This window comes from Protopterus annectens, chromosome 12.part0, assembly GCF_019279795.1.
Source record: "Protopterus annectens isolate FY-2018-M chromosome 12.part0, PAN1.0, whole genome shotgun sequence".
Classification (NCBI taxonomy): Eukaryota; Metazoa; Chordata; order Ceratodontiformes; family Protopteridae; genus Protopterus; species Protopterus annectens.
In genome coordinates this window covers 1,389,260,659-1,389,277,836 of record NC_056746.1, presented here as the reverse complement: position 1 = coordinate 1,389,277,836, position 17,178 = coordinate 1,389,260,659, and the positions used below count along the sequence as shown (strand labels likewise).

The 17,178-nt window shown below is 40.2% G+C and overlaps 1 protein-coding gene across 2 annotated transcripts in view; it reads right to left on the bottom strand.

Moving 5' to 3' along the window:
• Positions 1–17,178, bottom strand: part of KCNQ2 (potassium voltage-gated channel subfamily Q member 2) — a 942,433-nt gene that overhangs the window by 55,589 nt on the left and 869,666 nt on the right. For both annotated transcript variants that reach the window (XM_044090450.1, XM_044090449.1), the window contains exon 15: positions 1,174–1,284. In XM_044090450.1, coding sequence (XP_043946385.1) covers positions 1,174–1,284 — 111 coding nt within the window. The remainder of the gene's footprint in view (positions 1–1,173; positions 1,285–17,178) is intronic.

The window sequence follows — 17,178 nt, the reverse complement described above, 5'->3', positions numbered from 1 at the left end:
CACTGGTAAAGGTGAGAAACTTCAAAGAGTCATAAAGACTGCACAGATGTGGACCAGGTGTCGATTTCAGGGAGGACGTGGAAACTTACCAGCTGTCTGATCCTTAGTTAAAAACACAATTTTTGGCTTCAGCTATAGGATATCAGCCAGTTGCAGACATAAGACAGGAAGGGTGTGAAGCTGTGTAAGCACCTGTTACATCATAGTACATTGTACTGAAGGAAGTGGAAAAAAAAAAAGCCTTAAATGTTGCCTTCTCATACTGACCCAGCATCACCAATCAAATGTATGAGATGACAGTCTGATAGCCCTTTGGGAAGGATGTCTTGAGAGCAGCTGCATCTCTGTGTCACTATCTGCAAAGGACAATCCTTGTCATTGTCATAAATAGAAAGCAAATCACAAATGGGGTAATAGGGAAGGTTGTCAAAACTAAGGGGCAAATATAGGCCTGTATTATCCATCCATCCATCCATCCATCCATGCATCCATGCATCCATCCATGCATCCATCCATGCATCCATCCAACCATCCATCACCCTTTCTCTCCATTTTCGCATATGGAGTTGTGTCACAATGACAGTAACCATCATCTAGAGATAGTGTCTACCCTGCTGGGTGGCTACCCATACCTAGGTGTGTATTATCATCCTAGTAAATTATGAAATAGCAACAGAAATAGATACATTTTGAATGGTACATGGATAGCTTTGTTTGAAAACAGTAAAACACATACCTGACACTGTATACTGAGCAAGTTTCTAATACATTATGGTGCTCAGTCTGAAACAAATGGGAATCTACTGAGTCTGACAAGTGTAAAAACACAAAAGGACCTTCATATCACTAATTAGGGGAGGCGAACATCTACTAGAAAGCCACATAAGAAATGCATACACTCTTGCACCCTGAAGTAAAACCAAAGGCCCTTTCAAGCTCTTGTACATTTCCCATTATGCTGACAGTGTTTGTTGCACTACAGCTGTCAAAACTGGACCCACAAAGAAGCTACAGCAAGCCACAGCTGCATCTTACGTGATATTTCGCTGTCAAAGACAGAACAAGACAGACAGGTTACCATCATGCTGCTTAGATTCAAAGGGGTTTTGCTGTCCACAACAGAAAGTTAAAACAAAATAAACAGGACAATATGCATTTTTGGTGAATCCTAACCTAGGAGAATACTGGGGTGATTCTTTGGAAGAGTACAGGGGTCCCTTTGATGGTGTGGACTTCTTATGCCGGGGAGTTGAATGGGGTGGGGGACCCACAATCAAGTCTATCCTAGCAAAAATAAATAGAAGACACAAAAGCTAAATGCAGGAAAATTCACAAGTATAACAATCTGTTGAAAACAAATTTGTGAAAAAACAGAGGTTGGAAAGAAACAAATATAAATAATGCAGCAACATATGCAGTAAAAGTGCCAGTTGCTGCATTGGGGGAAATTCAGAAAATTTAAATTGTTATAACAAACAACACAATCTATTTACCAGTTCATATTCTGAATGTCTGTAATGAGATATAGCTCAACATGTCACCTGTCCACTGATTTGTTAGTGGCATGCATACAGTTTGTCATTACACAAGTTTATCTAGCAAAAGTCTATTATAAAATTCATTTTCCCTTAAAAATGAATAAATCCACATTTTTTTAGATGGAAGGACAGACGGTGTCCCAACAAAGCTGGTATGCTGCAGATCTTCATTTTAATGTATTCATCCTTTTGTGATTACACTTTCTTTACAGAAATGTATCTAGCATACTTGTACAAGGTCCTGTACACCATGAATAATGTATTGTCAAACTAAGCAAAACAGTCTTTGGCTGCTTCAGTTGACCTACCTGGTTTCCAAATAATGATCAAACACAATAAGCTGCATGCAATTAAAGTATTTTAATAACCCACAAAACATACCACGTTGCTGAAAATTCCATTACTGTTTAAGAATTTTCTGGCTGCCTTATATAACTCTGAAATGGTGCCATGTTTCAGTTTACTCACAGAATTAATTCTTAAAAACAGATATCATGTCTTAGATCACTACAGGTAGTGAGCACACTAAAGCTTTTGTTCTGATATTCTTGTATAACAATAATTTCACATTTACTTAAAAAAACTCCGAAGTTACAGTTTGGCTCGAACTGCACTTTAAGGTTGTTGATGTAAACCTTTGCAACCTCCAGTCTAGTCATAGCTTTGTGCAATTCCAATGCATCTCCCTTACAAAAATGTATACTTCCTGAGTTGGTGTGTTATGTATGTTTGAAATGTCCCTGCACTGCTATTTATCTAACTTGGTAACACTACCGTTATTTGTATGCAAGTGCACGGCTGCCCTTCTTCATACATACCCCTTTTACCACTACTATAGCAATAACCCATGCCTGGGTGTGGGTAATGCTGGATTTACCCACAGTTGGCTTGGTTTGGTCATGAGGGTGAAGCCCGAGTGGCCAAACAAAGCCAACCGTGGGTAAATCCAGCATTACCCACACCCAGGCGTGTTATTATTATACAATGACATTATTTAAGAAAAAAAATAATTACTTTTCTTAAATAATGGCATTGTATAATGCCTCCTTGCTGCCCTTCCGCAGCTGTCTGGTATTCTGCGGCAGTTCTGATGTACTGCGCATGCGTATGCCTAGGCAGTACATCAGAGCTGTAGGCAAAAGCAACGGAGAAAGCAAAATCTCCGTTGCTTTTTACTGTTTCGCTATGTTAAATGGGCTTAACATACTGAGACAGCTTTAAAAAAAGCAACGGAGAATCTCCGTTGCATATTTTAAAGCTGTCTTGCTATGTTAAACCCATTTAACATAGCGAGACAGGTTTAAAAAAAAGCAACGGAGAAAGCAAGATCTCCGTTGCTTTTTACACATTGTCTCACTATGTAAAAGGAGTTTAACATAACGAGACAGCTTTAAAAAAAGCAACGGAGAATCTCCATTGCTTTTTTTAAAGCTGTCTCGCTATGTTAAACTCCTTTAACATAGTGAGACAGTGTTTTAAAAAAGACTTATACTAATGGAAAAAGTCTGGGTGACCGGATCTTTTTCCATTAGTATAAGTTGATTTACAACGTGCACGCTGACCAATCAGCGTGCACGTTTTGGAATATTAATGGGGGGGGTCATGGTATAATCAGCTATTTTGCACAGAGGAGTACATACTTTCCTGCTTCCAGGCCTACAAAATAGTATTCTGGATAGGGCACATTTCATCTAATAAGGCATATTCAGTTAATGCTTTATAGAAACCGGTGGAAACTTCCTTTAAAAGTGATTTCACAGACATTATTTATTCTGATGACTACTTCCTCCTTTCTTTCCTATAAGCGTTCAAATAAGCATCACTCCAGGTTGCCAGTGGTTCAAAATCTTCTCACGTTTATGTTTTGCTCCATTATTTAAATAGCAATTTGCATTTGTATTATACTACATTCCGGGCGAATTCCATGGCGTTTGTAAACTGTTCGATTGTCTTCATGTCCGTAAAGGATGTTTTCTGGAAACTAGACTTGTCAGATTACAATTCATTTCTAAAATCAAAGGTGGGTTTGGCATAATGGTCAATATCTTCACTTTATAGACACAAAATACAATGTTTGATTCTGACCATGGGCTATTAGTTAGGATTAAAATGGCCCCTCAGGCCAGACAACCAAGTATTCACATATGATCCTATAAATTATGAAACAAGGAAAACAGGTCAGTAAGTTTTATCAGACATAGGAATAAAAATCATAAATGTGGCCTTCTCAATGTATGTACACACATATATAGATACACATGTATTTGTATACATACAAACATATTATGTACACATATGTGGATAGTTCACAATGTCGAATACTCATTTGAACAATAGCGTAAGGGTATAGTATTAAATGCTGAATACACAAAAAGTCAAATGCACAGTTGTTGAGATAGAGGAAGTCTGAAAGACTAATGAGTGTCTCTGTGCATGGGTAGATTTCAGAAGGAGAGGTAGCAGACACAATGAGTAGGCCTGTGTAGGTTTAGTATAGATATGATTTGTTGTGTTTTTTTGTATCTAAGAAACCAAGGAACAGTAAGACTTAGTGCATTATCTCAGTGTACTTGGCAGATCTCCCTTCCTTGAGTCTGTATGACAATTGACTTGGTTCATATAAGATCAGGGGTATGTGGGGAGGGACTGCCTCCACATGGGGTGTGCAGATGAGATAGTTTTCCTGCAAAAAGTTTGTTAGTTGTTATGGGCATTTTGACTATGTTCATGATGTACCACATGTCCAAGTTGTTGTCTGTAAATACCTTCAGGGGGTCTGGAATCCAAAGGTGAGAGAGCACCTGTAGGGCCTGGAAAAGGGCTTTCATCCCCTTACACTGATGTGTTACTTGATCTGACGGCCACTGTCCCAAAACTCATGTGGAGCCAGTCTATGCACCCCAGCCCAGATTATATGAGTCTATATGGAGATCCTGTCTGGGTGAGGGTGGGAGGAAAGAAATTCCTGTACTGAGCTGTATTGAGAGATCCAGCATTGCAATGCCTTTTTCAGAAAGGAAAAGAGAGGAATTTGGAAGTCCAGAGGGTGTCAGTCTTGAGACCAAAGGGACTTCAACTATCACTGGTATTTTCTTCATGTGTAATATTTCATAAGCCACCTTCAGAACTGTGCCTGCCATGTACTCTAGGACTCTTGGAATTTCTCTTGCTGAAGTCATAGATAGGGTGAGTACGGACATGAAATAACTGGTCAAAGAGACAATTTCCTCCTGAAAGAGGAGGGATGTCATTGACAAAGTATTCCGTCCACAACTTAGGAAGGCTTTATCTTGGGAAGGTGTCAGAGAAGACTTCTGGAGTCTGAGAGTGAGTCCTAATCTTTCCAATAGAGTCAGTGTGAAGATGAGATGCAACGGTAGACTTTCCTGGGATGAGGCCTGAATTAGTAGGTTATCCAGGTATGGAAAAATGTAGACCCCTTGGCTTCTGCAAAAGGCAATAACCAAAGCTAGGCAGTTTGTGAAGACTCTGGGAGTTGCAGACAATCCAAAGGGTAAAGAAGAAAACTCAAAGTTCAGTGAAGAAACATAAACCCTGAGAAATCTCCTGCAGGCAGGGTGCATAGGGACAGGGTATCTAGGACAGGAGTTGCTAGGACCATTCTCCATAGGTTCCTAGACCCCTCCCATTCCATCTCTAAGTTATTTTAAGCTACAGTAATCTATACCGTAGCAGTGATCATAATAAAGAGCATAGTGCAGTCATGTAAGTAAAACTTACCATAAACCATAACATTCGTTATTTGAATGATTGCTGCTGCAGTAGCCACTCCCCCTCTCTCCCTCTCTCCCTCCCTCACTCAATCCCCCTTGTTTTTGTGTCTTTTTTGGTGTGGACATGTATTTTTTTCCATTCCTAGTAATGTTCTCACAGGGCTTAGCCTCCTTGTCCCAGATAGCTTGAAAATACTGAAGGATTTGTTACCCAAACCTGACTTTTAGTCAGCTCAGCTCGGGATGACTACAGGTTTGGGCACATGGACAGTACCGTGAAACTTTGGAAGCAGGCCAGCTAGTATATCCTATGCAGGACAGAACCCATAAAGCTAAGGATACTGTAGCAGTGATCATTTGAACAGCTACTCTTAGGGTAACCTTAGTTACACAACTGTACTATTGTAGTATACAAAATGCACTTGGAGGTAGATATCTTAAATTCAGTGTAGTTTATTTATATCACTAAGGCAAAACTAAATGAAAAAGAAGCATCTGTTAGGGAACAGAAAATACAAAAGTCTTACAAGTGTCCACATCTGGACAGTTCTGTAGATGGCTAACAACAGGAGGCTCCACACCTGCATGGGTTTTTCTCTCCTTCAGGTATTACCTCTTCTGTGCAGAAGGCCGCCATCTCTTCCAGGCAATTTTTTTCTCTGTACTAAGAGGCAAAAATCTCTTCAAAGCAGTCCTCTCAGTTTCATATGAATATTCCCTCCATATCAAGAGGCAAACATCTCTTCAAAGCAGTCCTCCCAGTTTCATATGAATATTTCCTCCATATCAAGAGGCAAACAGCTCTTCAAAGCAGTAATCTCAGTTTCATATGAATATTCCCTCCATATCAAGAGGCAAACATCTCTTTCATCAAAATATTTTCTCAGGACCGAGAAGCAAATAGCTCTGACTAGTATGGCTACAGCTTTCCCTTTAGTCCCTCACAGCTGGTGCTTCCAGTTGCCTACTCTGTTTTACCTTACCCATTCACCCATTCAGATGACAAACAACATCAGAAGAAACATGGTACTTTATACATAAATGGTATATGTGCTCTACCTCAGATCAGAAAACATTGTTTTCACATTGTAACACTGAAAACAGTATAAAGATGGCATTTTTCTCCTTAGTTAATATGTCTGGCTGTGTAGCTGAGGGGTTAGAGCAGTGGCCTGGCAAACCAGGGTCATGAGTTCAAATCTTATCAGAGCCTATTACTCCAGTGGCCTAATGGATAAGCACTATGCCATACTGAACCTCATCCTAGCATTGGACCCTGTCCTCTGCTCTGTACTTTTCATGATGGGTCATGCAGTCCTGACGACCCAGTGATAATGATTACCCTAATACCTAGCTCATACTTCATTGTCACACTTAGGATGGTCAAAAACCTTCTCTAGCCTAGTAAGCTTATGAGGTCTTCCATTTTAGGCATTAAACCTGCTTAACCTGGATAAATCATTCACTTTCTAGAAGTTACAAAAAATCTGATGGGATCATACGGTTTAGGGTCCAAGGCAATCAGAATGTTCCTGTCACTATGGCGCTTCTCAGTAACTCCAAATTGAAATGTTTTCTCATCATTACCCCCACCCCTTTTTACTATTTCTCTACATTTAGTCGGAGTGTCATGTCAACTATCACCACCCCTCTTGACTCTGACTCACTCTCCTGTCTTCTTTGACTGTCATGCCTGACTGTCACAAGTCTTCTCTTACACAATCCATCCATCTCTTGTCTGGTTGTCTTCATTTTCTCTGTTGTCTTCTACCTATCTCTCCCAAATCTTTATCAAATCATCTGCTTCCCTGCACACATTGTGAAACAACCATAATCTTTCTGCTTGACCTTACCAGATGTTGGGTTTACCTTGACCTCTGCACTGATATCCTTATTTATCCATCTGTCCCTCAGTGTGCATCCTGCCACCCATGTCACGTACTTCATCTCCATTACCTCAAGATTCCTCACTTACCCTTATTTATCCATCTGTCCCTCAGGTCCATCCTGGCCACACCATGTCATCTTAATTAGGAGGAAAACATCACCCAATATTAAGTAATATACATAAAAACCCTCAAAACCTATCTAAAACTAGCTATAAAAAAAATATATATTTTAATTTTAAATATGCAAAAACGAATATAAAATATTACATAAAATATATAGGCATATATATAAAAATAACATATAAAATAATATAATATTGAATTATTTATTTATGTCAGCCTCTCTATCCTTAAGTGCTATAGGTATCTTCATTCAAACCATTCAATATATGAATGTGAAATTTAATTATCCATTTCATTTCATTCATCTCCATTACCTCAAGATTCCTCACTTACTCTGTCTTCACTGCTCAAGTCTCTGTCATACAGGACCACTGGTCACACCAGGTTTTTGAGCACCCTACTTTTCACCTTCTCTGTCATTCTTCTGTGACACATTACCCCTCACAATCTGTGACAGTTGTCTTCTGCGACACATTACCCCTCACAATCTGTGACAGTTGGCTTCTGCGACACATTACCCCTCACAATCTGTGATAGTTGGCTTCTGTGACACATTACCCCTCACAATCTGTGACAGTTGTCTCCTGTGACACATTACCCCTCACAATCTGTGACAGTTGGCTTCTGTGACACATTACCCCTCAAAATCAGTGACAGTTGGCTTTTGCGACACATTACCCCTCGCAATCTGTGACAATTGGCTTCTGTGACACATTACCCCTCACAATCTGTGACAGTTGGCTTCTGTGACACATTACCCCTCACAATCTGTGACAGTTGTCTTCTGCGACACATTACCCCTCACAATCTGTGACAGTTGGCTTCTGCGACACATTACCCCTCACAATTTGTGACAGTTGGCTTCTGCGACACATTACCCCTCACAATCTGTGATAGTTGGCTTCTGTGACACATTACCCCTCACAATCTGTGACAGTTGTCTCCTGTGACACATTACCCCTCACAATCTGTGACAGTTGGCTTCTGTGACACATTACCCCTCACAATCTGTGACAGTTGGCTTCTGCGACACATTACCCCTCGCAATCTGTGACAATTGGCTACTGTGACACATTACCCCTCACAATCTGTGACAGTTGGCTTCTGCAACACATTACCCCTCACAATCTGTGACAGTTGTCTTCTGCGACACATTACCCCTCACAATCTGTGACAGTTGTCTTCTGCGGCACATTACCCCTCACAATCTGTGACAGTTGTCTTCTGCGACACATTACCCCTCACTATCTGTGATAGTTGGCTTCTGCGACACATTACCCCTCACAATCTGTGACAGTTGGCTTCTGCGACACATTACCCCTCACAATCTGTGACAATTGGCTTCTGTGACACATTACCCCTCACAATCTGTGACAGTTGGCTTCTGCGACACATTATCCCTCACAATCTGTGACAGTTGGCTTCTGAGACACATTACCCCTCACAATCTGTGACAGTTGGCTTCTGTGACACATTACCCCTCACAATCTGTGACAGTTGGCTTCTGCGACACATTACCCCTCACAATCTGTGACAGTTGGCTGCAGTGTCTCTGATTCCACCTTTGACCTCCTCATTCAAACATCCCTTCTTGTCAGCCACCCACCCACATATTATAAGCTTTTATCCTGTTCCACTATTTCCATTCTATCTCAATTTTAACTTCTGATTTTCCCATTTTGCTGTAATAAACTTCTAAAAGTATGAATTGTACTTGCTAAAGCTGTTTTAAAGACCTGGATTTTATATTTCTCATTTATACTATTCATACCGCTCAATGTATGAGCCCAAGAAACTTGAACAAAGCTAAACATAAATGGAGACAAGGGTCCAAAATAGGACCAATTTTAAATTATTGCTTTTTTAAAGTAGAATAGATAACCAACACCGCTGTGAAATAAATGGCACTAAGCACTAATAGAGCAAACAAAGTCAAACAACAATAAAACAGGCTCAGTGACAACCTCTGGCAGTGAATATCAGTTACCAGAAAAATGTCTATTCAGACCAACTTCTATTCTTGTAAAGCCGTTTAGGAAAAAATTATTTGCTGGACCCTTAGGTAAAATAAGGTTCTTTTATTCAACAATTCCAGAACAGGTAAGCACTTTCACCAAGATGGCTTCTTCAGACCTCAATAATGTTATAAAAATGAAAACCCTCTCTATTTGTAAATGAATCAATTAACTCACTAATTAACATCTTAATTAGGGAGTGAAAACATCACCTCAATTAAGTAAGATATACATAAAAACCTCAAAAAACCTATCTAAAAACTAGCTATGCAAAAAATATATTAATTTTAAATATGCAAAAACGTAAATAAAAACTATACATAAAACATTTAGGCATATATATAAAAAAGTACATATAAAATAATATAATAATGAATTATTTATTTATAAGTCAGCCTCCTATTTCTAAGTGCTGGCTTAATAGGTATCTTCTCATTCAAACCAGGATATAAATGTGCTTGAAATTTAATTATCCATTTCATTTCATTCATCTCAGTAAAATTCCTAAACATCACCACCTCTCAAACTAGGTGCATTTTTAAATATTACCATAAACTTGAATACATGCGAAGTATCAGTGGCTGAAGTGTGTTTTGAGAGTGCATTGGTGTCAGATTTAATACGTATCTGGTACAAATGCTCTCTAACCCTGTCCCTAAGTCTCCTGTCAGTTTTGCCCACATAAAAAACAGAACAGGAGGAACACATGGCGAGATAAACCACATGTTTGGTGTTACAGTCAGCTGTTACATCAAATTTATGTATATGTAAGGTGTTGGGATGTACGGAATTATGGGATTCGCAAATAAAGGAACAAAAATTACAACTATAACATGGCCTAGTTCCTATGTATGAATTAACAAGAGATGAATGCATATTACTAGATGGGTAACATAAAGAGTCTAAATAGATTTTTATTGTTCTTAAATAAGAACTGGGGTTGTTCCCCTACAATATTCCTAATGAGAGGGTCTATGGTTAACAAATTCCAATGTTTATAAATTATATCTTTGATCTGACAAACATCATAAGTAAAAAACAATGACAATTTCTGTATGGATGTATAAAAAGTATCAGAATTGATAGACTCTGAATACTGCCGATTCCCTTCTTCTGAAAAATAAGGACAAGTTCTACTAGATCTTATATTCTCTGTGCTAAGGAAACTATATCTTATCTCACTATCATTATATTTCCTTGCTACTAATTTATCATTAAGGTCAATCAGTTCTTTTTCAAAATTAGACTTTATTGGATTCAATCTAGAAGCTCGAATAGCTTGTCCTTTTACTATGTTTTTAAAAATAAAACCAGGGTGCATACTCTGTGCAACAATGTGTTCTTATAACATGATTTCCTATATACCCTTGTGTTCAATTTACCATTGAGCAAATGCTCAATGAATACATCTGTAAAAGAAATACTATCTCGAGACATAGTAATGGTAAATTTCAGGTAATCAGTGAGAGAATTCACTTCATTAAAAAATATATCCAAATCAGCCTCACTACCCTTCCAGAGAAAAAACAAATCATCTACAAAGCCCTTGTAAAATATAACAAACTCTGTAACTAGATAGATGAAAAAGTTTATCCTTTTCCTAAACTGTCATTACAAGGTTGACGTACCTGTTGGCACATGAAGTGCCCATAGCTACGCCATCCTTCTGGAGAAATAATTCACTATCAAATAAGAAGATATTATTCTCCAGCACTATTCTAAGTAATCTACAAATGACATCAATTTTGGCATCCAAGAAATCAGTATAGTTGTTTAAATAATGATCTATACTTTGTATACCATGCTGGTTAGGTATCATCGTAAACAAGGACTTAATGTCCATAGTTACTAGAATATATGATCAATTATCTGGTATATTAACTGTTTCTTTGTATAAATCAAGTAGAAACTGTTTAGTATCTTTCAAAATAACTGGGTTTAAATTAACTACAGGTCTCAACATTTTCTCAACAAGCACAGAGAGGGGGTTCAGTAACCCACCCCCTACCTGCCACTACAGGTCTCATAGGTGGTTTCACAGGGTCTTTGTGTATTTTTGGGAGCCCTTATACAGTTGGGATTAAAGGGTGTTTGACTAATAGAAAATTAAACATTTCAATAGTAATGGCTCCACTCCTAAGACGTCCTTGTAATAAAGTATTAACCGTAGACACGTTTTTGAACATCACTTTCACTAACTGGTATGTAGAAAGCAGTGTCTTGTAACATCTCACACATATAGTATTTATAGTCTTTGTTATCCAGAATAACTACTGGACCACCTTTATCTGCTGGTCTAATTGATATGTTATTGTCTCTCCTTAAATTATCTAAGGCCCTCTTCTGTTGGAAGGATAAGTTATGTTTCTTTTTATTTTTAATAGGTCGTATATCTGTATGACAGATATACAAGTCCTCTTCTACAATCTTACAAAAAGCATCCACTAAAGGATGCAAATTAGGGACAAATACACTAGGTTTCCATGGTTGTGAAACATAGGTGTTACTTTCAACATTATCAAATAACAGTTTCAATTGAACATTACATGCAAATAATTTGACATCTAAAATGGTATCTGAAAGACTGCTATAAGTGGTTGGTATAAAAGATAGCCCCTTGTTCAGGACCTCCACCTCATACTTATCCAAGGGTCTGTGGGAAAGATTCCACACTAAGTTGTTACTACCTTCTCCCACATCTTCTTCAGGGTGGGTCCTTTTATATCTCCTACTGGGGCTTTCCTTTTTTGTCTCCCTCTGCTCATAGAGTGACTTCTGCCCCGATTGTACATGTTGGAAATCGGGAAAGGGGTAGGATGTATACTCCCACTACTATTATTAGTGGTTTTCCTATGGACCACTGGTTCAGTAACTTGATGGAAAATTGGGGACGAAATGTAGTCCAAATTAGGCCCATTACTGCCTTCAACATTATCTATTACTAAATCACCAGATTCAGACAGAATGTGGTTCATTCCAGTATGGATATTATTATTAGCCAAGTTTTCACCCTGTGAACTCACACTAGGAGTGGTTGCATCACAATTGACATTGCTTAAAATATCCCTATTATCATGCACATCTACATCATTAATTATGGCACTTTTAGAGGTAGATACATTCTTACTAATAGGTGTAGGACCTAAATGGTCAGATACAGATTCAAACAATCGACCATTAGTTGTACCATTATAACTAGATTGTCTATTATGAATATTAGAGTTAGTATTTCTCGGCCAAGTAAAAACTTGGCCATGTGAAAAATCGTGTAAGTTTCTTTGAAGCTTATGCTTCTTCTGTTCCAACAAATGTCTCTCAAACAGGGAGATGCTATCCAAAAGGTGTTCCATCAATTGATCGACTAAAGTCTCTGGATAACATACATATAAATCAGTTTGTTGTTTTTGAATCAATGATAGCAAGTTCTTCTCTTCAGGAGCAAAAAACCTGTTTAAAAGAGACATGTAACTGAGGCTCACCTCTATGTTTAATTGCTGCCAACGATACAGCAACTCTGGGTAGGTTGCACCGGTGGTCAGCATCTTCAAAACACGAAGACCAATTTTGAAGTTGAAGCGACTTCAACTTCAACGCTTCAACTTTGAGGCATGTATTAGCAGAAAGGTTATTTTGCATGGTCTTCGTGTTTTGAAGATGCCGACCACCAGTGCAACCTACCCAGAGGTGCAACCTACTCCTTCTGACTGCACTTAACTAACACTCCCATTTCTTACCCTTGTCAGGATGACTCTGATTGCCTTTCTTCCTACTAGCCTTCCTGCATTGCCATTTTTTACAATTCCTGAATTGCACGTTTCCCTTATTTCCCAGGATAGTCCTATTAATTTTTCTGGGAATAAGCCATTTCTTTTCTCAGCTCCTTTGAACCCTACGTTTATATCTGTGTCATCCCTTTCAGAAGATCCTGCAGTCTTGTTCCTATACTCTTTCAATCCTAATCTCTCAAATGTAGTCCCAGAGCTACAATTCCTAGTTAGTCTCCTTTTCCCTATCTCCTGCAGTCCTTAGTTGTCTTTCCTCTACGCATTCATCATTTCCTTTATTGTGCCTTATGACGTCATCATTCTACACCTTCATCACTTCCTTCATTGCACCTTATGACATCATCATTCTACACTTTCATCATTTCCTTCATTGTACCTTATGATGTCATCATTCTACACCTTCATCATTTCCTTTATTGTGCCTTATGACTTCATCATTCCCTTTGTCTCACATGCAGAACCTTCTCATATCATTGATCCTGTCTTCTCTGGCTGCACTCATAGGTTCATAGGTTCATAGGTAGGTACTAGGCTATCTGCCCTAGGGCATTTATAAGCCTAGCCAGAATGTGTTGGCTTTCGCCTCCCTTTTAGATTTGATTAAATTCCTGAGCCTCTGTCCAGCAGGGCCATAGAAGTGATCCCAGGAGTAAATTTATGATTTCCCATCCACGCGTCAAGATTTCTCTTGAAGAGGGTCAGTGAGGGGCTCTGCCTAACATGGATTGGGATTCTATTCCAGAGCAAGGAATGCCTCTGGGATATGAATCTATCCCTCCAGCATGTCCTATTTATTGTTGTGCTGAGGTTTAAATCCCTGGAACGTGTAGCTCTAAGGGATTTGGTTTTCTTGAGGTGGAGCATGTCCATTAATTCTGGGGAGTACATCAGGCAGAGATCACCGCTGAGTAGGCGGTAAGCAACTGAGTAGAGCTGGAGATTCTTTAGTCGAGCTGCATAGGGCATCTGTTTGAGGCCCATGATCCTCTTAGTGAGGTACTTCTGCGCTCTTTCCAGCTGTTGCAGGTGTCGGGTAAGGTACATCCCTAATGGGGCATTGTACTCTATTATGGGCCTGATGAGCGATGAGTAGAGGGGCACGATCACCTCTCTTGATCTAGATGTGAACCATTTTGTGATTAGGTGGGCTATATAAAAGGTTTTTCTATCCACTTTGACAATGTGATTATCAAAGGAGAGGTTGCTATCTACTTGGGTCCCCAGATCCCTAATTACATCGTCCATTCTTAGTGGATTACCACCTATGTGGTAGTTCATGGGCACTTTGTTCTTCCCAGAAGGGATGACTATGCACTTTTTGGCATTTAGCTTGAGGCCATGGTTCTGACACCAGGTATTCGTCTCTGTAAGACCCTTCTGGAGGATGTCTGTATCAGCTGGAGAGCTGATTATGGCTCCCAGTTTGCAATCATCTGTGAACTTGGTCAACCATAGACCTCTCATGCTTGCCTGTACCTCAGAAAAGTATATACCGAATAAGAGGGGTCCCAGGACTGAGCCCTGTGGGACACCACTTGTAACCGGTTTGGAGTCGGACATGGCACCCACAACTCTGACCATATGAGTTCTATCCATGAGCCAGTCTGCAACCCATCTCGTGACATAAGGGTTAATGTTCAAGCTGGTACGCTTATCTATAATGCCAGAGTGGGGTATTGTGTCGAAGGCCTTTGCAAGGTCTAGGTAGGCTGTGTGGACTACCATTCCCTCGTCTATGGCCTTGGTAACTGTTTCAAAGAAGTCTAATGGTTTAAGAGGCAAGATATGCCTTTAACAAAGCCGAATTGGGTAGGGTCCAGTGTCTGGAGGTTCCCAATGTCTTTGTTTATGAGATCCATGATGATGCACTCAATAGCCTTGCAGACCAGGCTAGTCAGGCTTATAGGGTGATAGTTCCCGGGATCTGTTGTGGCGCAACCTTTGTGGAGTGGGATAACTGTTGTTGTACGACATTCTTTGGGTACATATCCTGTAGTAAGGCTGAGTTTGAACAGTGAATTTATGTGAGGGTTTAGTTCTTTTTGGAGCTCATGTAAGGCGCAGCCTGGGATACCATCCAGTCCCATTGATGCTGTGCTTTTGGCTTTTGAGAGGGCTGTATTCACCTGTGTGTCTGTGATGTCTGGGGGTCTACATTCTTCTGGGATGGACACGGGCCCTTTTGGGGGTGGGGGGGTAAAGTTTGCACTGAACCTGTCAGCCAGGATGTTGGCAATGTCAGTGTGTTCAGTGTATTTTTTGCCATTTTGCACCAGCTCAGAGGAGATATGAGAGTTGCCACCTAGATTCTTGACATAGCTAAAGAAGGCCTTATGATTATCTTTAGAGTCTTTAGTGATTTTTCTTTCGAAGCTGGCCTTGGATGATTTTATGAGGGATCGTAGTTTCTTGCTAATACTGATCACGGATGCCTTCCCTTTTTGGGATTTTGCTCTATCATGTAGTAGTTTCCTTCTTCTGTTGTATAGCTTATTTATGGCTGGGGTCCACCAGAATGGTCTCCTCTTTTTGGAGGAGTGAGTCTTGGTTTTACTTGGGATGGCTCGATCCATGCATTCCTGTAGGTGCTCATCGAATGCATTTGTAAAGGATTTTGTGGTTTGGGCAGCATTTTCCATTAGCCCGGGGGCTTTGAAACATTCCACCTCTGTCTTGAAAAGTGTGAAGTTTGCTTTTGAGAAATGTTTCACAGTGGTTTCCTTGGCTGGGGGTGGGGTCGGGATGTGGCTGTCCAGTGTGATTAGTTTATGATCTGATCTTACCAACAAGGGGTTTACCTCTGGTGTGGAACATTGAGCCCCCATGTTGGTGATGACCAGGTCCAATATGTTGTCACCTCTTGTGGGAGTGATGACCAGTTGTTCCAGGGTGTTTGAGTTTATAAACTCCAGGAAACGTTGGGCAAAGGAGTTGGGACTTGTAGCTTTCCCAGTCAATGTTTGGGTAGTTGAACTCACCCAATATCAGTGTGTTTGGTGAGACCTTCATATTCTCCAATGTTCTCAGGACTGCTGAGTGGGGGTCCTGAGACAAGGTGGGTGATCTTTAGTAAGCTACAAACTGAAAATCAGTTTTGCCCACTGTTAGTTGCACATGGATGATCTCCGAGGCCTCGTGCAGTGCCACCAACCTGGAGGTGTGGGCATCCTTGATGAAGATGGATACACCACCGCCTTTTGTATTTCGGTCCGGGTTCTGGGGCCAAAAAGTATGTTATGAGTTATAGCCTGGTAGTGCTGGGGTGCTCTCTGGAGCCTTGAACCAGGTTTCTGTTACTGCACAGATATCGATTTTCTCCATACTGAGGAATGCCTCAAGTGCATGCATTTTGAGGTTTAGACTTCTGGCATTGAGTAGCATTACCCTCAGTTTTTTGTTTCTTGTGTTGTCTATGGAGGTGGGTTTGTCTTTTGGGCCTTGCCTAAAAAAGGCACTAAGGGGGTGGCAAGAGCCTTAGCCAGTATTCGAAAGCCCAAGGGTGACAGGTGCAAGCCATCTCTAGCAAAGCAACGTGGCTTGTCGAGCATGTCATCCCAGGCTGACAGACACTGGATCCCCATTTGAATGACACCAATAGTTTAGCCAATTGTTAAAATTGATCATTTTGTCTTTATACTGTGGCATCCTTCTTGGTGAGGGCAAGATGCTACTCAGGGTCAGAGTCATACCGGCCTGGGCTACATGATCAGAGAGCTCCTCTATGTCTCTTTATGTCTCAGGTCATTCACACCAACATGGACAATGACAGAGTCATATTTGTACTTGCTTTGGAGTGACTTGAGTGCTTGTGTTATGTGGCGGATCCTGGCACCCGACAGGCAGCTTACAGTGACCTTCTCTTTGTTCATTCTGGTGAGCAGGACATCAGTGTGCCTGACAATAGAGTCTCCCATTACTAGTGTATTTGGTGTGTTATTTAGCCTTAAGGGCTGAGATTGTGTGGCACACAGACTTTGTGAAGTATGTGATACGTGAATATTGTTGTGGGGTAGCAATTGCTTGGATGTCTGCTTTGGAGGTCTCTGCTGCTTTGGCAGATTTTTATTTAGAGCCTCCGAGTATGTTTTTGTGTG